The following is a 15,442-nucleotide window of genomic DNA, read 5'->3' on the forward strand; positions in this document are numbered from 1 at the left end:
ATGGCTGTGCTGGGCAGACGGTGGTCATGTCAGCAGAACACAGGAGTTCTTTCTCCATAGGGAGCCATCTCTGACTACTATGTCCAGCGCTATGGATTCCCTCCCACATGCAAAGTGGTGGCCTTCACTGGGGACAACCCAGGTAAGTTGCATTCCAAGTGTCTATGGGTTGCCCGCCTTCCTTTTCCATAACTGAGATGGGGTCTCCCTCTGAAGGCCCGGATCTTATTATGTAGCCCAGGCTACCCTTAGATGCCCATCAGTCCTCTCTCCCTGGGTATGGGAAATCCAGATGTGAGCCAGCACACCTGGGTCTTACTGAACTCTCTTTATGTGCATGCGTAGACCAGAAGACAACCTCAGCTGTCTGCACTGCTAACCTTTCTCACTAACCTGGAACTCCCAGGGAGTCTAGGCTGTTGTAGAACCTCGGGGATCTATTAGGTGCCCACCTCCCCAGGCCTGGGTCCCCAGCATTGGGGCTGTGAGTGCATGCCACCACCCTGCTGCAGGAAGCCCTTCTGTGCTGTTCTCTCCCATCTGAAATCTGGCTCTGGCTCCACCCCAGCCTGGCCCTGACGCTCAAAGGCGGCTCTCAGGTCTGTGCTGTTCAGTGAAAGGTTGGTGGATGTAAGAGAGGTGATTCTCTCTCTCCCCTACCTCCTCCCTGTTCCAGCTACCATCCCTTCCTTCAGGACACGGTTTTGAGGTCGTTAGGTATGCTTCTTGTAGCAACCCCTCCTTGCCTCTTCTCCTTCAGGGACTCTCTAGGCCTCTGGTCTCTGATGACCAGACGGGCCACACTGAGGAGGATGCTGTGTGCTTGCTGCGCTCCAGCTCCACAGGGAAAGCCACCCTTCCCCAGCCCTTCGAGGGTGGTTAAAACTGCAGGGGTCTCCTTGTGGACGTCCTTCCGTGCTCATGTGTGCCTTCATCCTTGTTGGTCAAGTCGCTGTGCTGGTGTCCAGGCTGCAGCTGGCCTGTCCTTCCTGTGGAGGAGCTCTGTATTGCTGTCCTGCACTCAGCCTCGGAGCACAGCCCTGCAGCTGAGCTCAAGGGAGTCTCTCCCTGTCCTGTTTCTCCCTCACTCAGACCATTCACTCAACATTTAATGAGCGCCAGCTCTGATGCCGCGTCTTATTCAGAGCTGGGGTACATCAGCAAAGAGGGCAGAGAAGGATTTCTGCTGGGGACCCTGTGTCTGGGGGTGTGGGAGCAATCCCCGTGACCTCAGCGCTTCCTTTGTCCTGGTTGAGGAAACGCATCTTCCCGTCATGACTGCCTGGTCTCCTTGGAGAACCTGGCAGTGGTGGGGACAGACTTTTCAGCCCAAATCGGTGGCCTTGGCTGGAGCAGCCAACCCTTTGGCTCCTCCCACCATTTGGTCTCCTTGAACTTTCATCCTGCTGACCTGTGGGTTAAGGTAGAAGGTGGTGTCTGTCTGTGCTGCTGTCCGGGTGGGTGGTTACCCGTAGTTTGCTTTTTGGATCATGTGACTCCCGCTAACCTGAGGTCTCCTGTTCTCAGCTTCGCTGGCAGGCATGAGGCTGGAGGAAGGTGATATTGCGGTAAGTCGGCTCTTCACACCTACAGACTTTCTGTCCTGGGCACCGGGGTGCTCTGTGTTTGCTACATACCAGATGGTCTGCTGCCTCTAAGGAGCCCTTCCATGATTGTGGAGCTTGACCCCTGTCTGCTTGACAGTGACTAGTCTGCTGGCTATGTGAACTCCTGGGGACATGGGAAGATTTAATCTATGGCTTTCTACATCTAGCGGGGAAGCCATTTGGGAAACTGTTGTTTAGATGATTTTGTATTAAATTCCAGAAAGTCAGGAACAGTGACCATGAGATCCTGGATCTGGGTAGCAGATATTTAACTGGTCTGGTATGGGGAGAGTCACAAAGAAAGTGTCTCTGAGGAGGTGGCAGTTGTCACCTGTAGTATGAGGAATGATGTGATTGAAGGGTGGGGAGATTGTGTGTGTATGTGGTGTGTGTGTGTGCATGCCTGTGTGTATAATGCATCCCTGGCAGAAAGGGAGCTTTTGTAGGCAAGCCCTAGGATGTCACCCTTACCCTCTACTCTGTTCTCAGGTCAGCCTGGGCACCAGTGACACCCTGTTTCTCTGGCTCCAAGAGCCCATGCCTGCCCTGGAAGGCCACATCTTCTGCAACCCGGTAGATGCGCAGCACTACATGGCCCTTCTGTGGTAATCCTGGGACCTCTGGGTCGGGGGAGGGAGATGCAGACAAGTCCCGCTCAATTAAACAGCCCAAGGCATTCCTACTGAATTGCCTCCTGGGTGGCCAAGACCCTGGAGACACAGCTCCTGCTTGACAGCCGACCATTTGGGGTGGGAAAGAGCCCAAGACCCGTAGCCCCCGTGCCTGGGTTCAAACTCTCCCTGTGGCGCAGTGTCCTGTGTGACACTGGCTTTGTGAGTAGGACGTCTACTTCATGGTGCTCTGACATGTCTAACTTGGTCTGTGGGACAGCTTGCTTCCTGAGAGTTTCAACAGTAGGTGTGTGTTCCAAGTCCCGACCACAGGCCTTCGGCACTGTTGAAAGCTACTTGGCTTAGAAGGTTTCTGGGCTGTTAGCACTGAGAAACTCTGGAGAATATTCAGGTCTAGATGTGCTAGTAGCTGCCCCATTGGAGAGCTGATACAAACTATAGGAAGCCCCGTCTGGGCTCCACTGTGGCAGCTTCCAGCATAAACAGAGCCTAGGGTAAGCGTGAGTGAGCCATCTCCCAGGGTGTCCACGGAGCCCCACGAGAGCCGAGGATACCTGCTGCCTGTTAAGCCTGACCCAGGGGTGGTCTAGCCTGACCTGGATGCCTAGGACACTTCTAAAACCCCTGGGTCCAGTCTGAGTGTGAAGTTTAGTAGTAGAATTGGTGCGTAAGCATGTGAAACAAGTGGTTTCCAAACCACACCACAAAACCTGGGAGCCCCAGACCCATACTGTGTGCGTCTCTGCAGCTTTAAAAACGGCTCCCTTATGAGAGAGAAGATCCGGGATGAGACCGCTTCCGGTTCCTGGAACAAGTTCTCTAAGGCCCTGCAGTCCACGGAGATGGGGAACCATGGAAACTTGGGTAGGCCGGGCCCGGGACAGGGTTGGGAAGGCTTGGAGCACCATGACTTGGGGGCATGGAGAAGTTTGAGGGGGTCCTTTCTGTCCACCCTTGTAGCCTCCCGAGCTGGTGTGAGCCCCCAGGTTCTCAGGGTGGGGTCATGAGGCTACGCTTGGCTGTGAAAGGTCAGACTCTAGCTATGTCTTCCACCCTTCAAAGCCCCCGGTGGATGAGATGGCAGCCCCAGGAGCTTGTCAGTATGCAGCTCACTTCCTGCCCAGACACAAGGCTGTGTTAGGAGGAGGAGGAAGGCAGCACCCAGGGCACGTCTGAGAAAGGAAAGCCTGTCTCCTGAGCACAGCTCCCTTGGTGCTCACATTAGCGAGCTGCCAAGGGGAAGTGAGCAGAGTTACCTCAGAACAGCCCAGGCCTCCCCAGTCAGTCCCCTTTCTCGCCTCAGGATGAGGCACAGATGCAGTGACTTTGCTTTACCCTTTTTGAAGTCTTTTGAGAGAGTGTTCTTTGTTCTGGGTCGCTTACAGCTTAATCCCTTCCTGGTTTTGCTTCAGGTTTTTATTTCGATGTAATGGAGATCACCCCTGAAATTATTGGGCGTCATAGGTTTAACGCCGAGAACATTGAGGTACTTAGGTATTTTTTCCCCTCTTTGTGTATGTGTGTGTGTGTGTGGTGTGAACGCTTGCATGTGTGTTGCTGGTGTACATGCATGTGGCAGCTCAGGGTTGACACCGGGAATCTTGCACCTGATGCATTGAGTCGGGTTCTCTCCATCAAACCCAGGGCCCTTCCATTCACAGTTTGGCTAGGCCGGAGCCACCGGCAAGCCGCCGTGCCCAGCCAGTGTTTCTGTGGACTCTTAGGCTCCAAACTCAGGTGGTCCTGCTCACCCAGCAAGCACTCCAACCGCGCTGAGCTGTCTACCCGCCCCAGACACATATGCTGTGGTTTCTATGCACTCTGGTGTCGGTCAGGTGCTGTGTTAACAGCTGGCCGTCAGATCATGCTGTTCATTCATCGGCTTCTCTACAGATGGGCTCCGGGCATTCTAGAGGCTGTGGTCTCAGCAGGGCCTGACAGACCCTGATCCTCCCCTCCAAGGGGGAAGGCAGGGGACTGGAGTGTTCTGTGAACTACTGTCTGCTCCCATTGGTATCACTGGACATTTCCTTGGTGGCTGTACTTTACCCTCCACCTCCCAGCAGCCCTTGGGCCCTGAGGTCAGGAGTTTCTTCCTAGTGGGAAGAACCTGTTGGGAGAGACAGCCACACTCGCTGGACACCACTGGGCTCCCAGCATCAGGCACGTGATTTTAGTATGGTCTTCTTTCTCTAAGCAACTCTGAAGTAGGCACGACAAACCCTTTTTACGACGGGGAAGCTGAGGCCTCAGTGGCCTGCCCAAAGTCACAAGGTCACAGGTGGTGGAGGAAGCCCAGGCCTTCTGGGCTCAGAAGCCACATATCTTTCATTTCCATGGGGCCCCTTCCAGAAGAGTCCTTGTTTGGAATGGGCTTTCTGGTAGTTACCATGTTTGGGGGGTTGGAGCTGGAGGGTGCTTGTGAACCTAGTAGATGCTGGGAGCCTTGGGGAGACACTCTAGTTCCTGTCATAGTCAGGTGACATGGGTTAGGTGTTGCAGATTAAGTGTTACACTCTCAGTAGAATTTATTTTGGATACAATGTAGAAAGTTTTCTGGGCATGGTGATGCAAGCCTTTGATCCCAGCACTTGGGAGGCAGAGTCAGGCATATCTCTGTGAATTCAAGGCCAGTCCGGTCTGCAAGAGTGAGTTCCAGGACAGCCAAGGATATGTAGAGAGAACCTGTTTCAGACAGACAGACAGACAGACGTAGAAAATACACCCTGGTCCTCAGGTTGGAGGTTAAGTTCAGTCTCTGTTTACAGAGAAAAGAGGCTGCCTGCTCTTGTGTACACCAGTCCTAAGCTTATCAAGGAGGAAGTAGGTTCATTCATTCATTCATATTCATTCATTCACTTGGTAGATAGGGTTTTTTTTTTTTTTTCCAGATTTGCTTATAAGCGTTTGTTTGCATGGATGTGTGCCCATCTTGTGTGTGCCTGGTGACATCAGTGGCCAAAACAGGACACTGGATCCCCTGGAACCGGGATTACATATGGTTGTGAGCTGCCATGTGGGTCCTGGGACCCAAACCCAGGTCCTCTGCAAGAGCATCGAGGGGCTGGAGAAGCAGGGCCTCAGCCTGGGGTGACACCTGGGGTGTCACAGGTCACTGTGGATACTCAGGATAAAACCATGGCTGTCAAACATCAACTCCGCAGCCTAAGCCTTGCCAACCTAATTTGGTCATGTGACCTTGAAAATCAGGTTCCACCTGTGCAGCCCTAGGTTAGGAAAGGGAAAACAGGGGAACCCACATGATCAGAGGGGAAACGTGGGAGTCAGAACTTGAACCCTTGGCTGCCTGAGACTGATCGCTGTGATGTTGCTGACCCCTCAGCGGCACACAGGTGAGGTATGAGCTGTGCGTTCGAGAGTGGTGTCTGTGTGAAGGTGTGACACTTGAAATGGGCGGTTAAAGTACCATCACACACCCAGACACACACGCAGAATCCCTCACACCGTGCCAACTTTCTGTAAACAGGTCTCAGCATTCCCTGGGGATGTAGAGATCCGAGCCCTGATTGAAGGACAGTTCATGGCCAAGAGGATTCATGCAGAAGGCCTAGGCTACAGAGTCAGTAAGTGAGCGGCCAGCTGGATGTAGTCTGGGGTTGGGGAGGGGCAGAGGCTCATTACAGGACAGGGTGGCCTCGGTCCTGGGTGAGGTGAGGAAGTGGTCTAGGCACGTGTGAGCAGGATGTATAGATGTCTGTGTACCACTAACTAGCATGCCTGGTGTCTGCAGAGACCAGAAAAGGGCATTGATGCCTCTGGAACTGGAGGTCCAGACAATTGTGAGCTGCCACATGGGTGCAGGGAATCAAACAAGGGTCTTCTGGAAGAGCAGCCAGTGCCTTAACCACTGAACCATCTCTCCAGCCCCTCTTATTTTCTTTCTTTAAATTTTTGGGAATGGAACCCAGGACCTTATGCCTGCCAGGTGAGCACTCTACAGCTGAGCCATGTCTCCAGCTCCCAAACAAAATCTGTTTGTGCCCGGTGGTGGTGATACACACCTTTAATCCCAGCACTCGGGAGGCAGAGGCAAGCAGGTCTCTGTGAGTTCAAGGCCAACCTGGTCTACAAAGCTACACCAAGAAACCCTGTCTTAAAAACAAACAAATGGTCTGAACTGAGCATTGGTGGTGCACGCCTTTAATCCCAGCACTCAGGAGGCAGAGGCAGGCTGATCTCTGAGTTCCAGGCCAGCCAGGTCTACAGAGCGAGTTCCAGGATAGGCTCCAAAGCCACAGAGAAACACTGTCTTGAAATAAAACAAACAAACAAAAGGTCTGCTTGCAAACATAAACATGCATGCATGGGTGTACTTACTGGGTATATTGGCCAGCTCAGGTTTTGTTCCTGGTCAGTCATCATCACATTTAGTTTTAATAGTGTCTAAAAATAAAAAGGGCATTTTAAGAATGGACACACATAAGTAAGTAAACAAATAAATGTTAAAAAGGTTGTTTGTTGGGCTGGGCTGGGCATGGTGGCACATACTTGTAGCCCTAGAACTTGGGAGGTGAATTCCAGTAGATCAGGAGTTCTAGGTCATCTTCTGCTACATAGAGAGTTTGGGGCCAGCCTGGACTAGATGATACCCTGCCTCAGATCCTTGCAAGGGGGGGGGGGAGGTGGAGGAGAGAGGACTCAGTGGTTAAGATTGCCTGCTGCACTTATTAAGACCTGAGTTCAGTCCCCAGCATCCCTTGTCAGTGTATCCAGATCCAGGGGACCCAGTACCCTCTTCTGACCTCTACACGCTCCCACAAGTACATCCGCATCCACAGGCACATACGAATAAAATAAAGTAAAACCCTCTTTAAAGAGCAAAAGAAGAGACCCACCAAAGCTTTTTTGTAGGGCTTGACTACGAGGCCCTTATCAATTGAAGAAAATTCCGTTCTATTATTGACCTATTGGGAGATTTTTTTCCCCCGTTTTTCTAGTTTTTTGGGGGGTGGTAGAGCACAGTGGGGAGCTTGTGTTCAAACTCAGGGCCTCGTGTGTGCTAGGTTAGTGCTCTGTCAAACGAGTGCTACATCCCCAACCCCACATTCCTCATTTGCCTTTTATCTGGTAAAGACAATAAAGGCAGATGGACTGTAGACTGCATATGAGGAGCCCTGAGTGGACAAGCCAGACTGTGGGTCTCTCCACAGCCCTGGGAGGTCAGCAGGGGCCACAAGCCATCCAACGCCGAAGGACTGTCCTTTTTGCCTTGGAAGAATTGCTACAACTATTCTGTTCTATTTCATCTTTTGTTTTATAGTGCCCAAGACAAAAATTCTGGCCACAGGAGGAGCATCTCACAATAAAGACATTTTACAGGTACGTGTGGTGGTGACCCTATACCGCAACGCCTCCCTCGTCATTGCATGTGGGAGCTAGATGTCTTCCTTACTCACTCTTCGCCTGACTTTGGGGAACAAAGACTCACGGAATCTGGAGCTCACAGATCTGACCAGAATGGCTGGCTAGCAATGGTTTGCTTTCCTGGGGCTGGGATTACAGGCACGCACTACACTTTCAGCCTTTCGTTTTTCCTTTTACATGGGTCTCTGGGGGCTTAAAGTCAGGTCCTCGTGCATATATGGTAAGCTCTTTACTGGATGAATCATCTGTTCAGCTATCCATCCATTTGTCTTATGACACTTGAGGTTCTGGGTTAGATTCCCAGCACTGAAACTAAACAAACAAATAAATAACCAAGCAAGTGAACTTAGGGTTTCCATTGCTGTGATAAAACAGCATGAGAAAAAAGCAGCTGAAGCAGGAAGATGATGCACTTGAGATTAGCTTGGGTTACACAGTACATTTCAGGCTGGCTGGAGCTGTGTGGTGGGATCTTGTCTTTTAAAAGCTATAGGGACAGCCTGGAGATTGGTTCTTCCTCCAGGGTCTTCCTCTAGGTCACCCCATCTCATCCCCGCCTCCACCGCTAAGCATACTTAAGGCAGCTGTGGCTGAATGCTCTAGGAAGGAGAGCCTAGAAGGTTCTAAATCACCTCTCTGAGTGACCAATTGCCCCTTGTAACCTCTGTGTCCCTCCCAGGTGCTTGCAGATGTTTTTGGGGCCCCCGTGTACGTCATGGACACCACCAGCTCAGCCTGCGTGGGCTCTGCATACCGAGCTTTTCATGGTAGGTGGATGAAGGGGGCATGGCTGTCTCTGGGAGTGTGAGAAGAGTGGGGATGGGAGGAGACTTAGCCTTAGTCAGGGTTTCTATTGCTGTGAAGAGGCACCGTGACCACGGCAACCCTCATAAGGAAAACATTTCATCGGGGCGGCTCATTTACAGTTTCAGAGGTTCAGTCCATTACCATCATGGTGGGGTATGGCAGTGTGCCGGCAGACGCGGTGCTGGAGAGGTAGCTGAGAGTCCTACATCTTTCAGGCAACAGGAAGTGGTCTGAGACACAACAGTGGGCGGCATCTTGAGCATATAAGAGCCTTCAAAGCCTGCCTCCATAGTGGTACTTCCTCCAAGAAGACCACGCCTACTCCGACAAAGCCACACCTCCTAATAGTGTCACTCCCTCTGGGGTCCATTTTCTTTCAAACCACCGCAGATGATATTCCCAGTTTGAGCACTGGAGTCTCGGGAGCGTTAGCCTCGTTTCTGTCCCTCCCAGCAGGCAAGGATGAATCCAACCCTGTGTCTTTGTAGTCTCTAGTTATGGTGGGGGCAGTGAGGTGGGATTGAAGCAGGATGAGTCCTGATCAGAGTCAGGCTCCGCAGAGAGACAGCAGGGGATCATAGGGCATGCACTTAGGTCTGTACGGCTCGTGGAGAGGAAGGCAGTGGCTGAGGAGGAGTCCAGAACAGCAAGAAACTGAAACAATGGTGAAGGCCTCCGAGCCAAGAAGTCCAGAACCTCGGACAGCTCCCGGGAGGCCCCGGCTCTGATGGCCGTCTGCCTGAAACTTTTCTGAGACATTTCTGGAAGAGAGTTGGGTTAAGGTTCGACCCCTCTGCTAGGGAACTCCTGGGGTCAGGTTCACCAGAAGCCCCTCCCTTCCCTGTCTGCTTCTCACTCCTCAGCACACCTACGTCAACTTGGTATTGCTTTCAACATTGCAAGTGAACGAAGTGCTGTTCTCTTAATAATGAACCCTTTTATCTTCATTCTTCTCTCTCCATCACCCATGCAACTTCATGTAGCAAGATCATTGGGGAACTTCCAGATTTTTACTTCTTACCCCATACTGGGTATGAACCCAGGGCCTCGTGATTGTGGGCTTGGTAAACTAAAGCACAAGCGCCCCTCTCTGTATCTCTCTGTCCTTGTAATTTTTGTTTTGAGATGAGGTCTCAGAATAGTGCAGGTTCGCTCTGGATTCCAGGTGGGCTTTGAACTTGCCATTTTCCAGTAGGTGTAACAAAAACTCACCCATTTTAAGCGGTTTTGCTGTGAATGACTTTTAACAACTTCCGAGAAGGGCTAACCCAGCTTAACCTTGTTCTGGTTCTGGGCAGAAGCCAGGGCCTTTGTGTGCCGAGGCGGCCCCTGCCACTGAGCCACACTGCCAGGCCCTCCTGGTCTGACAGTGTTTATCACCAGAGCAGTGTCTGTCATGCCAGCCAGTTAGCTTGTGATACACATGGGTGTGAGATGACCTTTCCCTTTAGGTCTTGCAGGAGCGGCAGGTGTGGCCTTTTCAGAAGTTGTGAAATCAGCCCCACATCCCAGCCTGGCTGCCACCCCCAACCCTGGAGCTTCCCATGTAAGAAGCATTTGCCTTCTCAGTCCGGCTTGGGTCTCCTTTCTTTTCTTTAAAAGCTAAGCTTTTCTTTCTCATCTGCATTAAACCTGCTAAATGCAACTAGAGGGAAATCTTACCCCTCCCCTACTCCCAAGTACTTGGGGATTGGTCCTAGGGTTTTCCCCAGTGGGGTGGGAAGCATGCACTTGGTTGTAGAATGGAAACTGGTCTGCTGCAAGGACAATCGTGGTCTTGATCACGACACCATCTCTCCAACTCCTGGTTTCAAAAGTAAAAATAAAACAAAGTTAATTTTAATAAAATATTTCCCTTAATCTAATGTGTCCAAATTATCATTATCTTAGCTAAGGTAAGAAACTACTGATGTCACCAGGCGTTGGTGGCACACGCCTTTAGTCCCAGCACTCAGGAAGCAGAGGCAGGCTGATCTCTGTGAGTTCGAGGCCAGCCTGGTCTACAAGAGCTAGTTCCAGGACAGCTTCCAAAGCCATAGAAGCCCTGTCTCGAAAAACCAAAAAGAAATTACTGATGTTTTGGAAATTTGGAGTTTTGTAAGCATGTTTCATTTAAATTTTTTGTTCATCTTATGTGTATGAGTGTTTTGTCTACATGTATATTTATCCGTAGTGTGCATTCTTGGTACCTGAGAAGTGTCAGATCCCCTGGAACTGAAGTTACAGACCATAGTGTCACCTTGTGGGTGCTGGGACTCAAACCTGGGTCCTTTGGGAGGTTAGCTAGTGCTCTCAACCACTGGGGGCATAGCTCCAGACTCAGAATTTACTTCTTTTCTTTTTTGGTTTTTTGAGACAGGGTTTCTCTGTGTAACAGCCCTGGCTGTCCTGGAACTCGCTCTGTTGACCAAGTTGGCCTTGAACTCAGACCCACTTGCCTCTGCCTCCTGAGTGCTGGAATTAAGGGCATGTCCCACTGTGGCTGACTCAGAATTTACACTTGCAAATGTAAGAGGTGATTCCCCTTCATTATCAACTGCCCTTTCTACCCCTCCAGGTCTATGAGGCCCTTCTCCCTCGGTATGCTGAGCTTGAACAGAGAATCTTGTCTCAGGCCCAGAGGCCTCTGCAATGACATCTCAGGCCCCTGCCAGCTGCTGTCTGCTGCTGGCCCAGACTCCTCTTGCTTGTTCGGAGCAGCTCCCCGGCTGTGTGGACTCAGCGGAGTGCTCCTGTCCTGGACCATCCTGAAGCTGGCCTTGACTCCCTGGAGACATGTGGGCTGCCCATGTCCCAGGGTGGGACAGAAACTCTCCTGTCTTCCATTCCGTGAGGCAGGAAAACACAGTGTAGGGTATGGCCACCGGAGATGATCGATCACATTCCCCCCGCTTTCAAAGGCAAAAAGAAAGCTCTTTCAGGACCAAACTCAGCAGAATAGGGGACAGCCTTCTCCCTGCCTGACCCCTCCTCACTGGTCCTCACCCCACGCTGGGACCACCCCATCCTTCCCCCAGACTTTGCCCCACCCCACCCGCCCAGCTGTTTCCACCTTCCTGCTTCTTTAGGTGCGTTCCCAGGGTCCTCTCCTGGTGCCCATCTTCTTCTTCATCCTTCCCTTACCTACCTGGTATAGCTTCCCACTCAAGGTGACCTTGGCCTGGTGAAGATCCTTCCTGTGCCCAGCTCTGTCGATACCTGACTGGGGCTGACCAGGCTACCTGGCTGGGCCATCGCCCAGGCTAAACACTGTCATTGTAGTTAACATGATGGCAAAATTGTGTTTCTCTTTGAGGAACTCTGTTTGTTTGGGTTTTTGTGTTTTTTTTTTTTTTTTTTTTTTTTTTTTTTGAGGCAAGGTCTCCCGTAGCCCGGCTGCCCTCAAACTTTCTTTGCAGCTGAAGGTGACCTTAAACGTATGATTTTCCTGCCACCATCTGCCGAGTGCTGGGATTAAAGGCATGTGCCACCACACCAGGTTTATGCAGGGAGAGTAGGGGATCCTGGTGCGTGAGTGCCTACTGGGCCAACACCCTACCAGCTGAGCCGCACCTCCAGCCTGGATTTCCTTTTTATTGTTCTCACGTGCAAGCATCCTATTACACTTTCACAGAGGCTGAGTCTTCCTCCTCTTCAGGCCTTTTTACTTTTGACTCCTCTGCCCCTGGCTCAGATAAGCTCACTCACCCTCCCCCGACTCCCACCAGGGTTTTCCTCTGCCGAAGGCTGTACCAAACTCAGGACTTGTTTTAAACTAGACCACTGACCTGGTACAGTGGCAAGATCATGGGGATCAGAGCCGTGGCCACTGGGAGGTCCAGAGGACAGAGCATAGACATGCATCTTCCGCCCGGAAGGGAAGGCTCCATGTGTGATGGGCAAAGAAGCTGCCGGCAACCATCTGCACCACAGCAAACCCAAGATGGGAAGGAGACGCTGCTGGGCCGCCTTTTTGTTAGAGTTTACAAACACCGAGCAACAGCATCCGGGACCACAAAACAGTAAACTAAGATGACAGTCCAACATAGATCTTCCTTACAATAAATCAGATGGTTGTTGTAGAAGAAGAAAAGGACACCATGGGTGACAAACTACAAAACAAGTTCCAATGGAAACACAGCAAGCTTTTGGGGAAGAGTGACTAAACAGAACAGCTTGGTGACAGGACTGTCTCACAACACAGTCATCAGAGAGGGGGCAGCTGTGGCGGAACTCAGGGAGGTGCCAGGAAAGAAGAGAAGAGAAAACACAGGTAGCATCCAAGAGACTAGAGCCCTGTTGCTAATTGAAGCTACCAAAAATAAAAACAAATTTTGAAAGCATCCCAAATCAACGTGTGCTCCTCCCTCCTTCCTTCCCTCCCCCTCTCCTACCCCCCTCCACCCCTTTTAGCGGTGGTGGGGCTTGGATCTGTGACCTCGAAGATGCTGGAGATTAGTGATGGCCATGGGCAGGTGAAGGACCGGAATCTTTCAACACTTTACTACCTGGTTTTATAAAGGATGAAGGTCATTAGTTCCATTCTTACCCAAATTTCCTAGTTAACCTGGTTATAGAAGGGTTTCATGGTGACATTTAGGCTTTGTAGCATGTTGGCAGGGCCAGCGCCACAGGCCATACCAGACTCCACAACAAGGCTAGGAAAGGTCACTGAGCATGCACATGCCCTGGAACAACATTTTCAAAGAACTAAGACAAATATAAGAACGTGGGATGACTCAGTGGGTAAAGGGGCTTGCTGCCAAGACTGGTGATCTGAGTTCAATCCCCAGACCCCATATGGGAAGGGCAAACCAACTCTCCAGCAAGTTGTCCTTTGACCTCCACACATAGGCTGCGGCAATGTGCATGCCTCCCTCACCCCGCACCATGTAAGCACATGAAAACGAGTGTGCTCAGGTCTGCACCTGGCTGAGATAACCCAAGTGTCAAGGATGTAGAAAAATGTCTTAGTCATGCCGGCTGCGCCGAGGTTTACTCACAGCCTCTTAGCACAGCTGTGGCTCTGCCAGGTGACGGGGGGAACCTGAGCAGGACACGTGAGTGCTGACAGGGACACTGTCAAATGGCGCTGCTTACATAGGTCCTTTCTGTTGCGCCCTGACCCAGGGCAATGTGGTGCAGTAGAGGGTTACTTTCATTTCACAGTTCCACACCACAGTGATCCCTGAGGGAAGTCGGGGAAGAAACCATGGGGGAATGCTGCTTCTGGCTCCATCACAGACTCACAGTCAGCCGTGTTTGTTTGTTTATTTATTATTTTATTTTATATAACAAAGTCCAATTAAATGAAAACAAACATTTATACACAATATTTGGGAATTTGGACGTTGTTCTTTCCAAACTACTTCTTGCTGGTAAGGGGCACTGTCATGGGGGATTCTAAGAAGATTCAGAAATCCTGGCTGTAGTCTGTCAGGCTGCTTTGTCCAGCTGTTTTGAATGTAGGATCACCTCTTACTCTGTTTCAGGTGGTCTGGCTTGATCAAACCACATTAGTCTGGAAGGAATCCACATCTTTTCATTTTCTGTGGAAACAAAAATAGAACTCCTTTTCCCCAGTAACTTGTCCTTCAACTTAAATTTTGGAGTCAAAGCATTTTTTTAAAATTTAATTTATTATTTTACATGTCGATCCCAGTTCCCTCTCCCTCCCTCCATCCCTCTCTCCCTCCTTCCCTCCCTTTTACCCTCTCTGCCCTCTCACATGCAACCTAACCACATTCCCCTCCCATCCCCCCACCCCAATTCCATATGTAGGGGAATGCCATCCAGTTGGGGTCATGTAGGTCTGACAGGTCATGTGAAGTAGGGACTAGGGCTTCTCTCCTGTCTCTAGATTAAGGCAGTTATCCCTCCATGGGGGATGTGTTCGCCAGGTCCTTTTGTGCACCAGGGATACATGCTGGCTCCACTGTCTGAGGTCTCTTAGACTGCTCAGACCTTCTGGCTGAGACCCATATTCAGGGGGTCTGAGTCAGTCCCATGCTGGCTTCCCAGCTATCAGTGTAGTGGCCATTAGCTCCTCCTTGTTCAGGTCAGCTGTCTGTATGTGTTTCTGCCGCATGGTCTTGTCCTCTCCATCTGCATCTGGGTTCTAGTTCGACTCAGTGTTTATGTATGGGTGTTTGATCCTGTTTTCAACAGGCATTAGTTGAGGGCTCCATGGAGAAGTTAGTTGTTGATCTCACTCTCCGGGAAGGGCATTTATGATAGCCTTTCCACGGAAGCTCAGATTGTTAGTTGGGAGCAGTCTTGTAGTTCTCTAGACCTTTCTTTGTGTTCAATTTTATCTTCAAACCAATATTGTCTCCCTCTTTTATGTTCTCTCTCTGTCTCTGTCTCTCTCTTTCCTGTCTTCTATTCCTAACCAGGCTCAGTCTTCCTGGTCGCACATGTTTTCCTTTCCTCCCCCTCATTTTCTCCTACTTCTCTCTCCATTCGCTGCCCACCCCCACTTCCCCTGAGCTCTGGGGGACTTGTCCCTTCCCAGTTCTGTGAGGGACTTTATATGAATCTCTTAGAATACACCTTGTATCCTAGTTCCTCTGGTGATGTGAATTATAGGCTAGAGATCCTTTGCTCTAGGTCTAAAATCCATATATGAGTGAGTACATACTATGTTCCTCTTTTTGTGACTGGGTTACCTCATTCAGGATGGTTTCTTCAAGTGCCATCCACTTGCCTGCGAATTTCAAGATACCATTATTTTTTTCTGCAGAGTAGTATTCCATTGTGTAGATGTGCCACATCTTCATTAACCATTCTTCAATTGAGGGGCATCTAGGTTGCTTCCAGGTTCTTGCTATTACAAATAGTTCAGCTGTGTTTCTTAAACAGCCGGGGCACACAGGCCTAGGAATGATGCCACTCACGGTAGTCCAGTCCCGCCCATAACACCCGTCAATCAAGAACAGTCTCTCACAGACATGCCCTATCTGATGTGGACAGTCCTTCAGTTGGGAGTCCCTCAAATAACTCTAGACTGTGTCAGATTGACAGCTGTAGCCA

The 15,442-nt window shown here is 50.7% G+C and overlaps 1 protein-coding gene across 1 annotated transcript in view; it reads left to right on the plus strand.

Moving 5' to 3' along the window:
• Xylb (xylulokinase) overlaps nt 1–11,081 on the plus strand; it is a 29,128-nt gene extending 18,047 nt beyond the window's left edge. Inside the window, exons 10-19 of the mRNA XM_051202306.1 lie at nt 61–142; nt 1,528–1,568; nt 2,097–2,212; nt 2,988–3,103; nt 3,652–3,725; nt 5,727–5,823; nt 7,521–7,579; nt 8,304–8,391; nt 9,883–9,977; nt 10,989–11,081. Of these exons, the coding sequence (XP_051058263.1) occupies nt 61–142; nt 1,528–1,568; nt 2,097–2,212; nt 2,988–3,103; nt 3,652–3,725; nt 5,727–5,823; nt 7,521–7,579; nt 8,304–8,391; nt 9,883–9,977; nt 10,989–11,066 (846 nt within the window). The 3' untranslated portion in view covers nt 11,067–11,081. The remainder of the gene's footprint in view (nt 1–60; nt 143–1,527; nt 1,569–2,096; nt 2,213–2,987; nt 3,104–3,651; nt 3,726–5,726; nt 5,824–7,520; nt 7,580–8,303; nt 8,392–9,882; nt 9,978–10,988) is intronic.
• The last annotated feature ends 4,361 nt before the right edge of the window (nt 11,082–15,442 follow it).

The sequence above is a fragment of the Phodopus roborovskii genome, unplaced genomic scaffold (assembly GCF_943737965.1).
Source record: "Phodopus roborovskii unplaced genomic scaffold, PHOROB, whole genome shotgun sequence".
Classification (NCBI taxonomy): domain Eukaryota; kingdom Metazoa; phylum Chordata; class Mammalia; order Rodentia; family Cricetidae; genus Phodopus; species Phodopus roborovskii.